Below are 15,633 nucleotides of genomic sequence, written 5' to 3' on the forward strand. Positions count from 1 at the left end.
TTAGGAGGAGCCTGATGCCTCTCTACTAATGGCATTTTGTGTGAGGTTTATGAAGGCAGGAATACTGGTCGTCCAGTGATGTGAAACTATCATACTCTATATTGATTTTAGTTTTTTTACAGAGCATTGACTAACAAATATAGCAATGGGGAATTAAATGGATTGTTCTTGCTCTAAACAATAAACATCTAACTGTTTTAAAAAACATGAGGTTGGCAAAGAATGAGGTTGACAAAGAATAAGTTTGGAGGGGACTGAAGGCTGTAGCTGTGAGATGACTGATTTTTCAATTATAGTCTATCCATAATTATGAGGAACAGTTTCCAATATTCAAACACAAGATAAAAGCTTGGGTTTTTTTACAAAATAAATACATCACAGTAAATAGCACTTGTTTGCATTTGGCAAGCTTGGCTCCTTTCAGAAAATGCAGACTATGCCATGTCCAAATGATTCTATCATTAGGAAAAATGTCTTCAGGAAAAGGGTCATCAAGTATTGGACCAGGCTGCCCAGGGAACTGGTTGAATCACCATCCTGGAGGTATTTAAAAGGCATGTAGGTGTGGCATTAGAGACATGGTTTAGTGGTATACTTGGCCATGCTGGCTTAAAAATAGGACTCAGTGATCTTAGAGGCTTTTTCCACCCATAAATGATTCTATCATTAAAATTCAAATGTGAATAAAATCATTTTCGCATAGCCTTGATGAGATCCATGATATCTTGGTAACCACAACTCAGCTCAAAAAAGAGTTAAATTGCTCTGTTCTGCCCGTTCTCATGCCAGCAGATAATTCATCCAAAAAAATTTGTGTGCCCTACTTACACAAACAAACTGGACAGCGCATAAATAATTCACAGAATGGCAGCCTCTTTTATTAACTGCACACTGACAGAAACATGAAACATGGCTGAATCCACCATATAGGACCAAGTTCTATATGTAGTCTGTAAATCAAAAATGCACCTGACCTGTGAAAGAGGAATTTGTTCTTTTTTGATAGATCAGGCACGAAGAAGCTGTAATACATTTGTGGACCAGCTGTTTCTTAGCAGTATGTTATACTGCTGGCAGGTCTGCAGTACAAGCAAGAATCAAGCACAGATACAGCTCTCACCAAGTGAACATTAACTAATTCACCAAAAAGCTTTCTATTTTTCTTACATACTACACCCTTAAAGGTCAAGAAATACCCAGGTTAAAAAACAAATGTGTAATTTTAAGCTTTTATCCATTTGATACCATCTTTACCTAGAATGATAATATATATATATAAATATATATCTCCCTCCTTCCTTCTTCTCTGGGACCTCCCACATTTGTTCAGTGCTCTCTTTCCATTGGGTGCTGTGAATAAAGTAGACACTGCTATTCCTTAAAGTCTCTACCTGTAGCATTTTTTACCTTCAGCACCAGAATATAGGATCACAACTGAATCAGGAAGGAAGGAATCAGGTAGGAAGACAAAGGGCAAGGGACAAAGACAAATCAGGGCAAGACAAAGACAAATCAGGAAGGGCACAAAAGTAAGGAAACACAGAGAGAACACCATGGGAAAGGAAGAAAAAGTGAAATTTCATTATATGCTTCTGGCACTTGGCATTGGAAAATGGCATTCATCCTTCTTCACTCCCTGTCCATATGGTTCTAATCAAATAAGGGTGTCAGCAAAGTCAGGGAATTGGGCTGAGAGTAAGGTAATTGTCAACGAAGGAGAAAGAGAAAGAAAAAAAGGGAAAAATAAGAGGATGAGTGAGATATAGGGGAGAAATAGATAAAAATATTGAAGAAACAGAGTCCAAACCCCAAAACATGAAAAAATATATACCCCTAAAAGAGATAGGGGGAATAGGGATGGGACATGGAGACAGAGAGGATATTAACAGGGACAGTAATAGGGTGTGTGTAATTATGCAAATTACAGCTAGACCCGACTAGACTATGGGATGTCTTGTGCACGAACAGAGTGTGAACTGCCATGTTCACATGGCCACATCTTTTTATTTTCCACAACTCCTGACAATCATCTGTCTCCAGGCATTACTATACATGACTGTAGATAAACACACCATAGCAGTAGTGGTAGCATTAATTGGTAAGAAAAGTATATCATTAAAATGCTCGTCTACTTAGAATACAACTGTACTAAGTAAGATTTTACAGATCAGGTTCTCTCGACAGGACTTGTGTCCCTTCAGGCGTTGGTGCAGACTGCAAGCTCCAAGTGCTGTTCAGTCATTTGGAGGGTGGCGTGGCCTCTCACCACCCATTTGTACAGCTTAGCCAGGGGCTGTGCCACCAACCTCCATCATCTATGCTCTGCTCTTCCCCAGTTGTCTCTACTATTTCCTCTTTCATGGGGATACTTGAAAATACAGGCACGAGTAAGTGATGTGAAAACATGACTAACTCACACGCAAATTTCTGCCGGGAAATTTGCCAGGTTGCTATGGGAAACACACACTGCAAGGAGCATCTGCTCCCTGACTTCCCTCCTCTGTCCTAACACATTCACTTACATGCTCAGGAGGCTTTGCTGTCCTTGCTGACACACAGGAATATACTAACAGGGTCTATGACTCCCTTTCACAAATACTGGATGATTTGTATCCTCACCTTGTTTTGTGCACTCAGCCTGACAAGAAATCTGACCCATGGAAAATCTGTGTCCTTGTATGATGGTCAGTTCTGCAAGACCAAGATACAATCTCAACACATGAAAACTGACCATAATATCATGATGTTTCTATTGTCATTTGGAACTCACACAGACATAAACCTAACCATTTCAAACAAACAGGAATCCACACTTAATTTGTATTTTACACCAGTCATCACTTAGAAAGTGTTAGATGGAAGCTTCAGTCTTCCCTGCAGGCCATCTCCAAAGCCTCATGCATGGTTATATGAAGTGGCACTTGTCATTCTTCCCTCCTGTTACACAATTTTCTAAACAAAACAAGAACATCCTACAAAGGACTCTTTTCCCTTACAGATATCCCTGCAATCCAAACAGTCTGGAAACAGCCTGTTGGTTCAACATATCCACAGCATCTACAGTCTAGTTCATCAGATAGGAAAACAGCAGAATTACTTCAAAGCCTAAATGTTAATCTGTGCTAACTGGGTAAAGGATCATTTAATAGGAAGAGTGTTTCAATCAGATACATGATTCAAACACTTCTTTTGCAGAATGGAATTTTCCAGTAAATTGAAAAAATACTTGATTTTGGCAACTGACATGACTACACATATTAGCCCACAGACATGCTAGTGGAGATGTGATGGGTTTTACTCTTATGCTTCACCTTCAATAATACATATTTTCAATCCCAGGTCTTTTCATCCAGAATTTTTGTGGCATTTACCTTTTTTCCCTTGTTGCAGGTTTCCCACAGGGTCACAGCTTCATTTGGGATTCTTCCAGCTCCAGCTGGGGGTTCTCCGTGGGCTGCAGCTGAATATTTGCTGCACCATGAACCTCCATGGGCTGCAGGGCAACCAACTGCCTCACCATGGGCTGCCCAACAGGGGAAATCTCTGCTCCAGTGCTGAGCACCTCCTTCCCCTTCTTCTTCACCTACCTTGGTGTTTGCACAGCTGCTTCCTTCATGTATTCTCCCTCCTGTCTCTCTGTTGCACAGGTTTTGCCCTCACTTCTTAACAATGTTATCCCCTACCTTCCTCAATGATGGGCTCAGCCTTGGCCAGCAGTGAATCTGTCTTGGATTCTTCTGGCATTGGTTCTGTCAGACATGGGAAGCTTCTAGTGCTTTTCACAGAAGTTACCTCTGTTTTCCTCCCCATTACCAAAAGATTGTCACACAAACCCAGTAGAGTATGTCATATTTTTCATTACATATTAATGTTGCACTAGGTTTTGGAAACAAGGGAAAGAGTTTGAGGAGTCCTCTCCCTGAGAAGCAATAAGCAGCAGAGACAGTGTGTGAACTGACCCCATCCCCCAGTCCCCTCAGCAGCTGGCAGGGAAAAAAAAGAAGAGAGGAGAGAAATTGGGAATGAAGTTAAGCCTGGGGAGAAAGGAGAGGTGGAGGAAGGAGGTTTTAAGTTTCAGTTTTTATTTCTCTACTTGGATTTGACTGGTAATAAATTAAAATAATTTCCTCAATGGAGACTGTTTTGCCCGTAGCAGTAATTGGAGAGTGACCTCCCCCTGCCCTTATATCTCAATACATGTGCCTTCCAACATACTTTCTCTCCCCTGCTCAGCTGACCCTGACTTTGGTGGGCACCAGGCATCCAGCCAGAGTCAACCCACCACACAGTTAGATAGTAACAAAGATTTTTAATTTTTTTTTATTATTCTCCACAATCCATAGTTACTGAATCTGGATATTGAACATATGCTTCCCCTATTTTAGTATCTCAGTGGGAGCTACTAATGATACAATTTGAAACACATAGAAACACACATTCAGCAGTAGCCTAAGATACAGAAAAGCAGAGAGAAAAAATGGATAGCTGTAACTTTTGTAGTTCTTTTTTCAATCACTAGTTTAATTCTGATTACCCACAGCAGAGCCCAGCCCCAAAAGCTAGGCATATCCACACTGTCAGGTACAGATAGAGCAGGAGGAGACAATGCTAACGAAATGAAGCAGTGCCATTTGCTGGTCATTGTGGTAAGCCAGCAGCTATGTGCTTCTCAGGAGCAATAAGGTTATTGCAGGAGCGTTTGGGACACTGTCAAAGAAAAAAATAGCACATTGTGAAATTGTAAAAGGGAAGTTCCTTCCAAAGTGGAGAGAGTTCTTTTACAGGAATCAGAAATACTTCAAAGACTTCATGCAATCATCTAATGGTTTGGGGTTGGAAAGGAACATAAAGGTCATCTAGTTCCAACCCCCTTGCCATGGGCAGGGACACTTTCCACTTGACCAGGTTGCTCAGAGCCCCATTTAACCTGGCCTTGAACACTTCAAGGAATAGGGCATCCACAGCTTCTCTGGGCAACCTGTTCCAGTGCTTCATCACCCTCACAAGGAAGAATGTCTTCTCTACATTCAACCAAAATATCCCTTCTCACTTTGAACCCATTACTCCTTGTCTTATTTTAGACAGTTAATTCTGCCTTCTGAATGTAACAATGTTACTACAAAAACGAGCCTGGAAGTTCTGACTGCCCAGGCAAAATAGGGACTTAATTTCATTATATTTAACAGGGGGTAGGAAAAAATTATTTAAAAAACCCAGCAAAACAAAGCGATCCAGCTGGACCAAAACCCAGTACATATGTCAGTGCATTACACAGAAAACCTCTCAGAAAATAGCCCAGGAAGGCAAAGGAGTTATCAACCCAATGAAAAAGGTCAATTTGTTGCTCCCAGGAGATGACTCCACTATTCCAGTGGGTTCTTTAATTCGCTGTACTTTCCAACACAAGTACTGACCGATTTTTTTCCCAAGCAGACATGCTGCATTTCACACTAGCAGAAGCACTGTAAGGTTTTATTCATGTACAAATTATTCCAGTGAAAGCTGTGCCATCAGAGCAGCATCTCATGAGATGCTTTTTGGAAAGAAAACCGGAGGTGGGAGATGAGCAGTGCAACAAAAGCCTTTATTCCTTCCTAGCGATCGCGTTATGCCTTTTAAAATCCAACCCCCCGAGTATTTGCACCAGGGAGCGCGGGCGGGTTTGGGTGGGCAGAGCCGTTCTGCTCTCGGTGGCGGGCAAGGGACACATCAGGGGCAGCATCGCTCCCGCACCTCCCGCCGCCGCCGCCCCTCCGCGGACGCGCGCGGGCGCGCCCCCGAGCGCCGCCCAACGGCCGCGCGGGTCCCGCCGCGCCCGGCTCGGGGCCGAGCCCGCGCCGCGCTCGCCGCCGTGCGCCGCCTGGCGGGGGGAGGCCGTGCCCGCGCCCCGGGCTCGCACACGCGGCGGGCGCAGGCGCGGCGGGAACGGCCGCGGCCCGCGCGCCCCCGCGGCCCGAGCCGCGCGTCCCCCGGAGCGGGGGGAGGGCGATGGGAACTGGTGCGCCGCAGGCCCCGCTGCTCCCCCCTCCCCGCCGCCCCAGCCTCCTCCTCCTCCTCCTCCTCCGCGCTCCCCGGGCACAGGCGCGCCCTCCGCTCGCACCGCGCATGCACGCACCCCCCGCGCCCCCCCCTCCCCGAGCGCGCGCGCGCGCGCACTGGAGTGCTCGTGCAGGAGGCGGCGGTGACGGCCGGAGAGACGCGCGCAGGGCCCCCCCCCCCCCCCAAGACCCCCTCCCCAAATTCCCCCCCATTCCCTCCCTCCCTCCTTCCCGTCCCTTCCCCCGTCCCCCTCCCGCGCGGCGGCAGTGGCAGCGGCGGCCCCCCCGCGCCCCCCGGGAAGCGCGGCTCCGCGCGCGAGGGCGGGCGGCAGGTAAGCGCGAGCCCTCTCCCCCCTCCTCCCCCGCGCCCTCCCGCGCCGCGGCCCGGCCGCCGTTGCGCTGCGCGCGCGCGCGCTCTCCCTCGCACGCCCCCTCCCTCCTCCTCCTCCTCCTCCTCCCCCTCCTCCTCCCCTCCTCCCCCCCTCCCTCTGCCATCCCTCCCCCGCTCGCCGCCGCCGTTACAGCCCCGGCAGCGCGCGCTGGGTGAGATGGCGCTGCCGCGGGCGCGCCCGCCGCCAGCAGCCCCGGCGCCGCTGCGCGCCTGCCTCCCGCGGGCGAGGGGAGGGCCAGCGGGAGGGGGAGGAGGAGGAGGAGGAAGAGGACGCGTCCAGCGGCGGATGCGCACGCTGGGGCGCGCGGGTCCCGCGCGGCGGCGGTGGCCGCCGCAACAAAGGGGCGCGCGGCCGCGTCCAGGCGGCGGGAGCCGCGCGAGAACCGTTGGAGCGGGGGAGGGAGAGAGGGAGGGAGGCACAGACGGACGGACAGACGGACGGAAGGGAGCGGGGCGCCGTCCCCGCGCAGCCCCGTGAGGCGGCGCGGCGGGAGCGCCGGGCTCGCTCCGGAGAGCGGCCGCCTGGCGCTCGCGGGCGCCCCCGACGCCGGGCCGGGAGCGCGGGCGGCGCGGCAGGGGCCGGGCCGGTCCCCGCCGGGAACCCGCCCGCGCCGCGCCCGCGGGTGCGTGGAGCGGGCGTGCGCCTCCGCGGTCACGGGCACGGCGGCCGCGAGAGCCGGCGCGGGGAGGCACCGAGCGCGTCCCGAGCAGTCGCAGCCCCGCAAACACCTCCCTGCGGCCCTTGCGGAGGTAGCGGCCGTGTAAAAAGCGTGTGGAGGAATAAATCTGAATTGCCCAGTGAAATAAGTAACCAGAGCTAGAAACGCTCTGGGCGAGTGCCTGACCCGCTCCATTCGCAAAGGAATAACTTTGTTCTTTGCCAGTTGCACACCCCTGTATACTCCGCAGCCCTATTTTCAGCCAATTACTTCTATAATTCATTCTCAGTGTCGACAGAATTGCAGCAAAACCGTATACTGTTTAATAGGACAGTGCAATTGCTGCTAGATTATTGCCAGTGACATTTTGATGCTTGCTTAAGAAGAAAGCATTTTCCTATCTTGCAAAGAACTTGAAAAAAATCCCATTTAAATAGTTGTTTGTTCTACAATCTTCAATGCTGGACCGATACATTTTCCTGGGCCAGCAGAACCAGAAATATATACAATATCGCTTTCCAGTTTTGTTTCCTTTTGTATATTTCAAGTATTTACAGACTTACTATCTAGCTATCTTAAAATTTGGTTATTTGGGACTAAGAAAATAATTTTGGCTGTCCTTTTTTTACTTTTTTTATTTTAATTTTTCTGTGTAGCCAGGGACACTTTAGCGGACGTGCCAGACCTGCAGAGCCAGGTGTTCCCATATCGTGTGAAACACACAGCACCAAGAGTTGCAAACCTGTCATCATACCTGTCATCTGCTTCTCTTTCATATATGGTTACAGATAAATTAGATTTTAGGGAAGAAATTCCCAGGAGATCTATGCCAGGTGGCACTGGATTTGTTCCAAAGTATTAAATTCCCCTCCTCTCCACTGTGTTTCCTGCTTTGGCACAATTAGATGTCAGTTGGGATTGAATAATTTGAAATTATGTGTCTTGCATTATCCTTCTGTTTTCTGGTATCTCTATAGTTTGGAAATCTGGTACACTTGTCCCTTTTCGTGGTCCTGGATGTGCATGCATCCCTGTCCCCGCTTTGCTGTCCTTTGGGATGTTTGGTCTGCTTGCCAGACCCTCTGCTAGGCTGGCTCAGCTCTCTGGTTCAGCAGAAGACTGATCACCTTGTTGATGGGTCGGTTACTGCGTTAATTGTGGTGATTCCTGGGGAGGTTTTTCAGACCTTTAGATTTAGTGCAAAGTTAAGTAGCAGGAAAGTGGAACCAGGGAAGTGCAGTAGCCATAGGAAAATAAATGCATGGAGTTGTCCTCTACAGTTGTCTGTAGTGTCACTGAAAAAATAACTGGGTATTTAAACTGTATTTTATCTAACTTTAAATAATTGAAAATGCTGTCTTTTAACACTCAGAATAATTTTTGGAATCGATATTATCACATACTGAAATGTTATTATCTTCCCATCTTTCAGGCTGAAGGTGGCCCATTCTGAGATTAATTTAATAATCATTTGCTTAGAAAACTTCCCGCATTGTTCATGGTAAGGCTTATATTTGATATGTCAAATATAGTTTGTCGTGCAGACTTATTTAGACTATTTCTTACACATTTTTAGTGTTAATATTTCCTTTGGCTATAATAATGACTTATGAGTTGGGTCATACATTTAATGAGAATTGGAGTTTTAAAGAGAAAGTTTTTGATTTTGTAATAAAGATTTGAATAGTTGTAAATTGTGTAACATAAGAAAATAATTTTGAACATTGACAATTTTAAAATCAGTTTCAGAGTAATACTTTTACAGTGTAACAGGCTTTTTGTGGTCATTTTATGAGAAAAAAAAGTTGGGTTTTTTTTAAATGATGGAAATTACTTCATCTCTTGGGGTTTTGTGACTTAGACTGCTTTATAAAAGTTACAAAATTTTCCTGTTAATTTACAGGAGTTTTTCATCAGTATGTCTGAAACCATTAAATATAATGACGACGATCACAAAACTGTGTTCCTGAAAACATTGAATGAACAACGTTTGGAAGGAGAATTTTGTGACATCGCTATTGTGGTTGAAGATGTTAAGTTCAGAGCCCATAGGTGTGTGCTTGCTGCCTGCAGTACCTACTTCAAAAAGCTTTTCAAAAAACTTGAAGTTGATAGTTCATCAGTTATAGAAATAGATTTTCTTCGTTCTGATATTTTTGAGGAAGTTCTCAATTACATGTATACTGCAAAGATTTCTGTTAAAAAAGAGGATGTAAACTTGATGATGTCTTCAGGCCAGATCCTTGGTATTCGATTTCTTGATAAACTCTGCTCTCAAAAACGTGATGTATCTAGTCCTGAAGAAAACACACAGTCCAAGAGCAAGTACTGTCTAAAAATGAACCGTTCTATTGGGGAACCCAATGATACCCAAGATGATGAGGTGGAAGAGATTGGAGATCATGATGACAGTCCATCAGATGTGACAGTAGAAGGCACTCCCCCAAGTCAGGAAGATGGTAAATCACCAACCACTACTCTGAGAGTGCAAGAGGCAATTCTGAAAGAGTTGGGAAGTGAAGAAGTTAGAAAAGTAAACTGCTATGGCCAAGAAGTAGAACCTATGGAAACAACGGAATCTAAAGACTTAGGATCTCAGACGCCTCAGGCACTCACGTTTAATGATGGCATAAGTGAGGTGAAAGATGAACAAACTCCAGGATGGACCACAGCAGCTGGGGATATGAAGTTTGAGTACTTGCTTTACGGTCACAGGGAACACATTGTATGTCAGGCTTGTGGCAAGACCTTTTCTGATGAAGCGCGTTTGAGAAAACATGAAAAACTACACACTGCAGACAGACCATTTGTTTGTGAAATGTGTACAAAGGGCTTCACCACGCAGGCTCATTTGAAAGAACACTTGAAAATACACACGGGTTACAAGCCTTACAGTTGTGAGGTGTGTGGGAAGTCTTTTATTCGTGCACCAGATCTAAAAAAGCATGAAAGAGTTCACAGTAATGAGAGGCCATTTGCATGCCATATGTGTGATAAAGCTTTCAAGCACAAGTCCCACCTAAAAGACCACGAAAGAAGGCACCGAGGAGAGAAACCTTTTGTCTGCAGTTCCTGCACTAAAGCATTTGCTAAGGCATCTGACCTAAAAAGGCACGAGAACAATATGCACAGTGAAAGAAAGCAAGTTACAGCAGCCAATTCCATCCAGAGTGAAACAGAACAGTTGCAGGCAGCAGCCATGGCTGCTGAAGCAGAGCAACAATTAGAAACTATAGCCTGTAGTTAAAAACTAAAGCAGGAACTTTATCAGAGATAATATAAGAAATTAAATGGAGCAAAATCTGTTGTTGACATACATTTAGACTGAGAATCTTTTCAAGAAAGAATATTTTTAGAGGATTTGAATGTTACATAGGAATGCATAGCATCGCTTGCTTAGGTATGTTAAAACATTTCAGAGATGGGTATTCTCAGAATGTGAAACAGTTTTGTTGTCACTAGCAGTATAATGCACTAATAACTGCTTTAATTTGAGAATGTGATCAAGTTCTCTGTAGCAGGGATCATCACTGGCCGATACTTTGCTTCATCCAGTATGCAATACTGAATACGATGTAAACATTGCAATCAGTAAGAATCAGTGACTTATGCTTGAAAACGCTGAGATCTCAAAAATCATAAACATGGAAAGAAATTATTTGGTTTTCATAATTCTTAGGTGTTGTACCTACAATTTTTATGAGAAGCATACACTGAATCCCTAAGCTTTTTAATTCTTCCTTTTTTCACCTAATGTAGGATGGTACAACAGAGTGTAAAGGAGGATGGTAATCAAAATGAAATTGCTTCTTATTCCATTCCCTCAGATATCCTCCTATTTTTATAAAGGTGGCAAGTTTTAATGAATTACTTGCATTCTTGATAAAACTGCATTATTCACAGGGATTCTGGCTGGCAAAGCAGAAGTGTCATGGCATTCACCAGTCCCTTCTGTGGGCAAAAATGTCTGCCTCATTTGTTTTTCTGTTCACTTTTATACAGGGCCCCAGAGGTGGGACTGGGCCACAAAGGAAAAAGGGTGGAGCATGGAGGAGACATGCTCCTTACTCAAACCCAGTAAAAATCAGTAACAGCTAATACAGCCTGAGATGGTTTTTTTTATTATGCAACTTCAGGTCACCTAACCTAGCACAGTGAAGGCAGAGGAGTATCTGCAGGAGCAGGTGACCAGGTGTCACTGCCAGACTCCTGAAGCTGCAGCCAAGGGTGTCACATACCTGCCCGTAGGCTCAGCTGGGGTTTGCGTCTTGGCTGATCTTACAGCTCATAGGTCCTGTTCAAGTTTAAAAGCTTCCACCTTTTGACACACCACCCCTCATCAAGAGGGGGACTTCAGTGAGTGAGTTCTGTCAGAATTGATCCTGGGTGAGTGTTCACTATTAGTCAGTTGCTTAGTCTATTTTTTTTTTTTAAAACCAGCTGGGGTACATGCTGATAACAATAGTTAACTCACAGAGTCAAGGAAATAAGTGGTCTTTGGATTGCAGTCTGCTACTTGTGGTCATCAAGAGAAGACACAGTAACAGTGGCAATGCAATCCAAAGGTATATCGACCCTTTATTTTAAATTTGTAAATACTACAGCTGTTGTGAAAACTTCATTTGAAGTTGGAATGGGCAAAAAACACACTCGGGCACATGGTTGGTAACATTGGTCACTTGCAACACCTATAGCATATCAAAGTGTTAGACCAGTTTCTGATAAGTTACTGTGTGGTAGATCACATCTTGCTTTTCTTAATAGAAATTTAAAATAGTGGTTTTGAAACTGTTATATGGAACTTCAATTATTGAGGGGCTTTTATTTGGTCTAGGTTTTTTTTTTACAGCTTCGTTTTATTCATGTATTCATCAGGTTAAGCAGTTATCTTTAAATGCCAGTAATTGTTCAAATGCTGGTCTGTAAATAAAACATGACCTTAATATTTTAGAAAATGTAAACTTTGGACCTTTACCAATATATTTTTTTAAAATGTTGCTTCATTTTACATTCAGTAATATTAGTTTGTAAACAAACTATACATTTTGTACCTGTGCAACATCAGAGGATGTGTATTCATTGCATTTTATTGGTTCTCTTGAGGAACATGATAAATGACCATTGTTAAAATGTTTTACTGTATATGATCATAGATATAAAGATAGTAGGTCCAAAATAGGATCTACTTTTTTTTTTTTCTAAATATATTCGTCTTGCTATGTTTTCTTATCTGAAATTGTGTGCACTTCTTCCTAGGTAAGTTGGGGTTGAAAAGACTGTACAAAACAGATCTGTTATGATAAGAGTTCAAAAGTGTAAAATGTGAAGAAAGTAAATTTTCTCAAGGTCTGCTATGAAGAATGCAAGAAACCATGAGCATAAATTACAGCAGTAAACAATTACATTAGAAAAAAAAAAATTTTAAATATGAATCACTAAAAGAGAATGCCTGGGGAGGTACTGCAATCTCCACTAATGGTAACATTCAAGAATGGGTTAGAGAAACATCTATTAGGAGTGGTTTAAATATGGTTTCTTTTGCTTTGAAGCTGAGGGATAAACTCCATAACCTCTCAAGAAGATCCTCATTGGGATTTTTTTTTGGAAAGTAAGAAATGAAAATGGAGCTCACTGGGACAGCAGACACTGGAGTGGAAAGACCAAACTCAAGTATTACAGTTAAAGAAAACTGCTCCTGACTTTTGAGCACAAGTGGTCAGGCTGCAAATTTGAGATTGTTATAGAAAAGCAGGCTTGCATGAGAAGACTCACAGTGGAAAGTGTGAGAGCATTGTGTTTTACATCAGAGTAGTTTCTGCTTATAGCTGTAGAAGTTACAGGTGTGGAGGGATGGAGATACCCTTAGCTGTATATATATTCTTGTTAGAGTGTTCTAAACTAATCTGTATATTCTGAAAGAATGTTAGCCTATATATTGTGGGGGTGTGTCTGTGAAGTTCAGGTAAATTTGTCTGCATCTTACAATGCTACTGCTCCCATCTCTTTCCTGTCTGTGCCAGAAGACACCATGCACAAAAGCAGGTGTGCATCAGCTCCAAGCCAATGAGGTTTTCCAGCTCAATAAGCTGTAAGGTATGAGCTGTGTCCATTAAGAAATGGGCACATTTTTATTTTTGCTTAGACAAAGATAGCAACTGCTTTTACAGTTTGAGACAGTGGATGAGATTCTGTCAAATTAATGGAAATTTTGCAGATGGTTCTATTGGGGCCAGACTAGACTAACATTCCTTAGAAGGTTTTTTGTTTGGATTTTTTTTAAGAGAAAAAGGAACAAAAAAGCCCACATTTTGAACCACAATATCTGCCTAATTTCTCATCCTAATCATATTAGCCATGGGTATGCTGCTGATTATTTGGCACAACTCAGTTTGGAAACTGGAAGTCTCCCCAGCCCTTCTTTTACATACTACTCTTATCAATATTTTTGAAAATATTAGAAAATTAAGCAAATCACAGTTGAGTGAGTACTTGTGGGGGTTTTTTTCTGCTTTAATCTTTCAGAAAGGTTTAGACCTGGTGATTAGAATTTTAAAGCTTGTTTTGTGAAAAGAAATTCCTCATGCTCACTTCAGTAGCAAAAGTTTGAGGTCAGCTTCTATTTGTTCCAGTAAGCTACAGAATACTAAATACTCCTCAAAATCTTGCAATTTAGGTAGCCAAACTGGAGTTCTTTTGAAGATCAGGCCTCAGTTTTCTAATATAGAGATTTCTTTCATGATTCCATTAAATAGGGATACTTAAAATGAATAGAATTGTGTGAAATACAGAATAAAATACCAGATTATGTCAGAAAGTCTACCTTAAAGTTAGAGTATACTTCTAGTGGCACTCTATCTTTTATTAAGTATTCTATTAATGCATACAGCTGTAGTGTTATAGAGAAGATAAAGCATTTATGAAAGAGACTACATAATCTACTGTGTGCAACAGATGACTTTTCTGAATGTAAGCATTTACAGATAGGTACAGAACAGGATAATTCTGCCCGAACAGTAAAGACAGATCTAAGGAATTTTCATCTTTTTCTGTTAGTCCTTAGATCACAGTAGTGTGCTCAGTCAGCCAGAAATGTGAACATTTCATTAAAAATTCCATTACAGCAGTTGGTCTGTCATTTGTCTTCATATAGATCTAAAACAATTATAGTAACATTCTTATTCATTTCAGAACAGATGGAAGATTCCCATGAATAGATTTGTTAAATATGTGTCATGAGTTGAGACACCTATTCTCAGGAAGTATTTTTAAATATAATGCAAGAAATCTGAAATAACTGAATAGCTAAAAATAGTAATTTATACAGTAATTTATACAGTAATTTATACAGTACTGATATGTTTTCAAGTGTTTTTCTCTCCACTGTCCTTCTATATTATTTTTGTTTGCATGCCATGATCATTTAGATATTTATAGAACTCTGAAAATTGGTAAACTTCAGTGGTTCCAATATGAACAGCAATGTAACTCTTTAAAATAGAAATAATATTTTTGAATCTGGTTAATACATATTTTTTAATTTACTGGTATTTTTACTATTTAGTATCTAAGCATCTACTTTTTATAGGTAAACCTGAAAAAAATGTGGACTATGAATAAAGATGTACTACATCTGATCTGTTTGGTATAGGGGTATCAAAAACCGTGGCCAAAGCAGAACTTCTGGATACCTGTATCTCAGACTCTTTCTATGATTTTTGTTATAAGTTTATAGTTTGAGAGCATGAGTTTGTAAAATGAGTGGTACTAACAAGAAATGAGAATTCTTACTGAATCAAAATTCCAAATGTACTTTGTTTTTGATAATACTGGGCCACTTTAAAGAAGTATTAAGGACAGTACTACATGCTACACATTAGGCAGTAGATCTAAAGTTGTATTTTCATTCAGAAGTAAAATAAATTCATAGATATGATGCATTCAATACAGATCTTCTTCATGAAATCATTAAAACATGAGAGCACTTTTTTTCCACCAAAGGATGAAAGTTTTTATGTTTAGAAAAATGGGTTTTCTGATGTAAACCCATTCTGTTAAAAACAATGACCAAAACCACTCAAACCCTGCAGTGCTTCCACTTGCAGTTTACTGACCTTCTCCCAGTGGTCTGTCTATACATTTAAATAATCTGTATATGCAAGCAACATACTGTAATTTTCTCTTTTAAAATATTCTAAAGACCAAGCTTCCCTGCATCTAAGTTTTCATTCTTCACTAATAGAAATCCTTTTTTTTTTTTTCAGAGCAGAGGGTACCACAAGCAGTGCTTACAGACCAAAGCCCTGTTGTGGCATTTCAAATTGCTCAGACAGGAGAATGGAGTATAGTGGAGCTCCACTTGCTCCACTGGTGGGGCTTCCACGAGGGTCAGTGGAAAAACAGCCTCAGTTTGGAGCAGCTTAAGCTATTGTGGAGCTGCCTCCTGAGACAGCAGCTTTGTATTTTGACTGCAGTCATAGTGAACTGCAAACTGTTGCTAAAAGGGGTAATCTCATTTTCTCTTTTTCTTTCTTCCTGTTACCTTTTG

The 15,633-nt window shown here is 42.7% G+C and overlaps 1 protein-coding gene across 3 annotated transcripts; it reads left to right on the forward strand.

Moving 5' to 3' along the window:
- Window positions 1-6,074: 6,074 nt before the first annotated feature.
- Window positions 6,075-12,285, forward strand: ZBTB14 (zinc finger and BTB domain containing 14). Of its 3 annotated transcripts, none has more exons than XM_054643673.2 (3): window positions 6,075-6,370; window positions 8,521-8,589; window positions 8,992-12,285. In XM_054643673.2, exons 2-3 carry the CDS (start codon window positions 8,587-8,589, stop codon window positions 10,333-10,335), a joined length of 1,347 nt encoding a protein of 448 aa, XP_054499648.1. In that variant the 5' UTR covers window positions 6,075-6,370; window positions 8,521-8,586; the 3' UTR covers window positions 10,336-12,285. The 3 variants fall into 3 exon arrangements, with proteins under 3 accessions (XP_054499648.1, XP_077040628.1, XP_077040623.1); XM_077184513.1 differs by lacking the exon at window positions 6,075-6,370 and adding an exon at window positions 6,565-6,581; XM_077184508.1 differs by lacking the exon at window positions 6,075-6,370 and adding an exon at window positions 8,131-8,226.
- Window positions 12,286-15,633: the final 3,348 nt, after the last annotated feature.

The sequence above is a fragment of the Agelaius phoeniceus genome, chromosome 1 (genome assembly GCF_051311805.1).
Source record: "Agelaius phoeniceus isolate bAgePho1 chromosome 1, bAgePho1.hap1, whole genome shotgun sequence".
NCBI lineage: Eukaryota > Metazoa > Chordata > Aves > Passeriformes > Icteridae > Agelaius > Agelaius phoeniceus.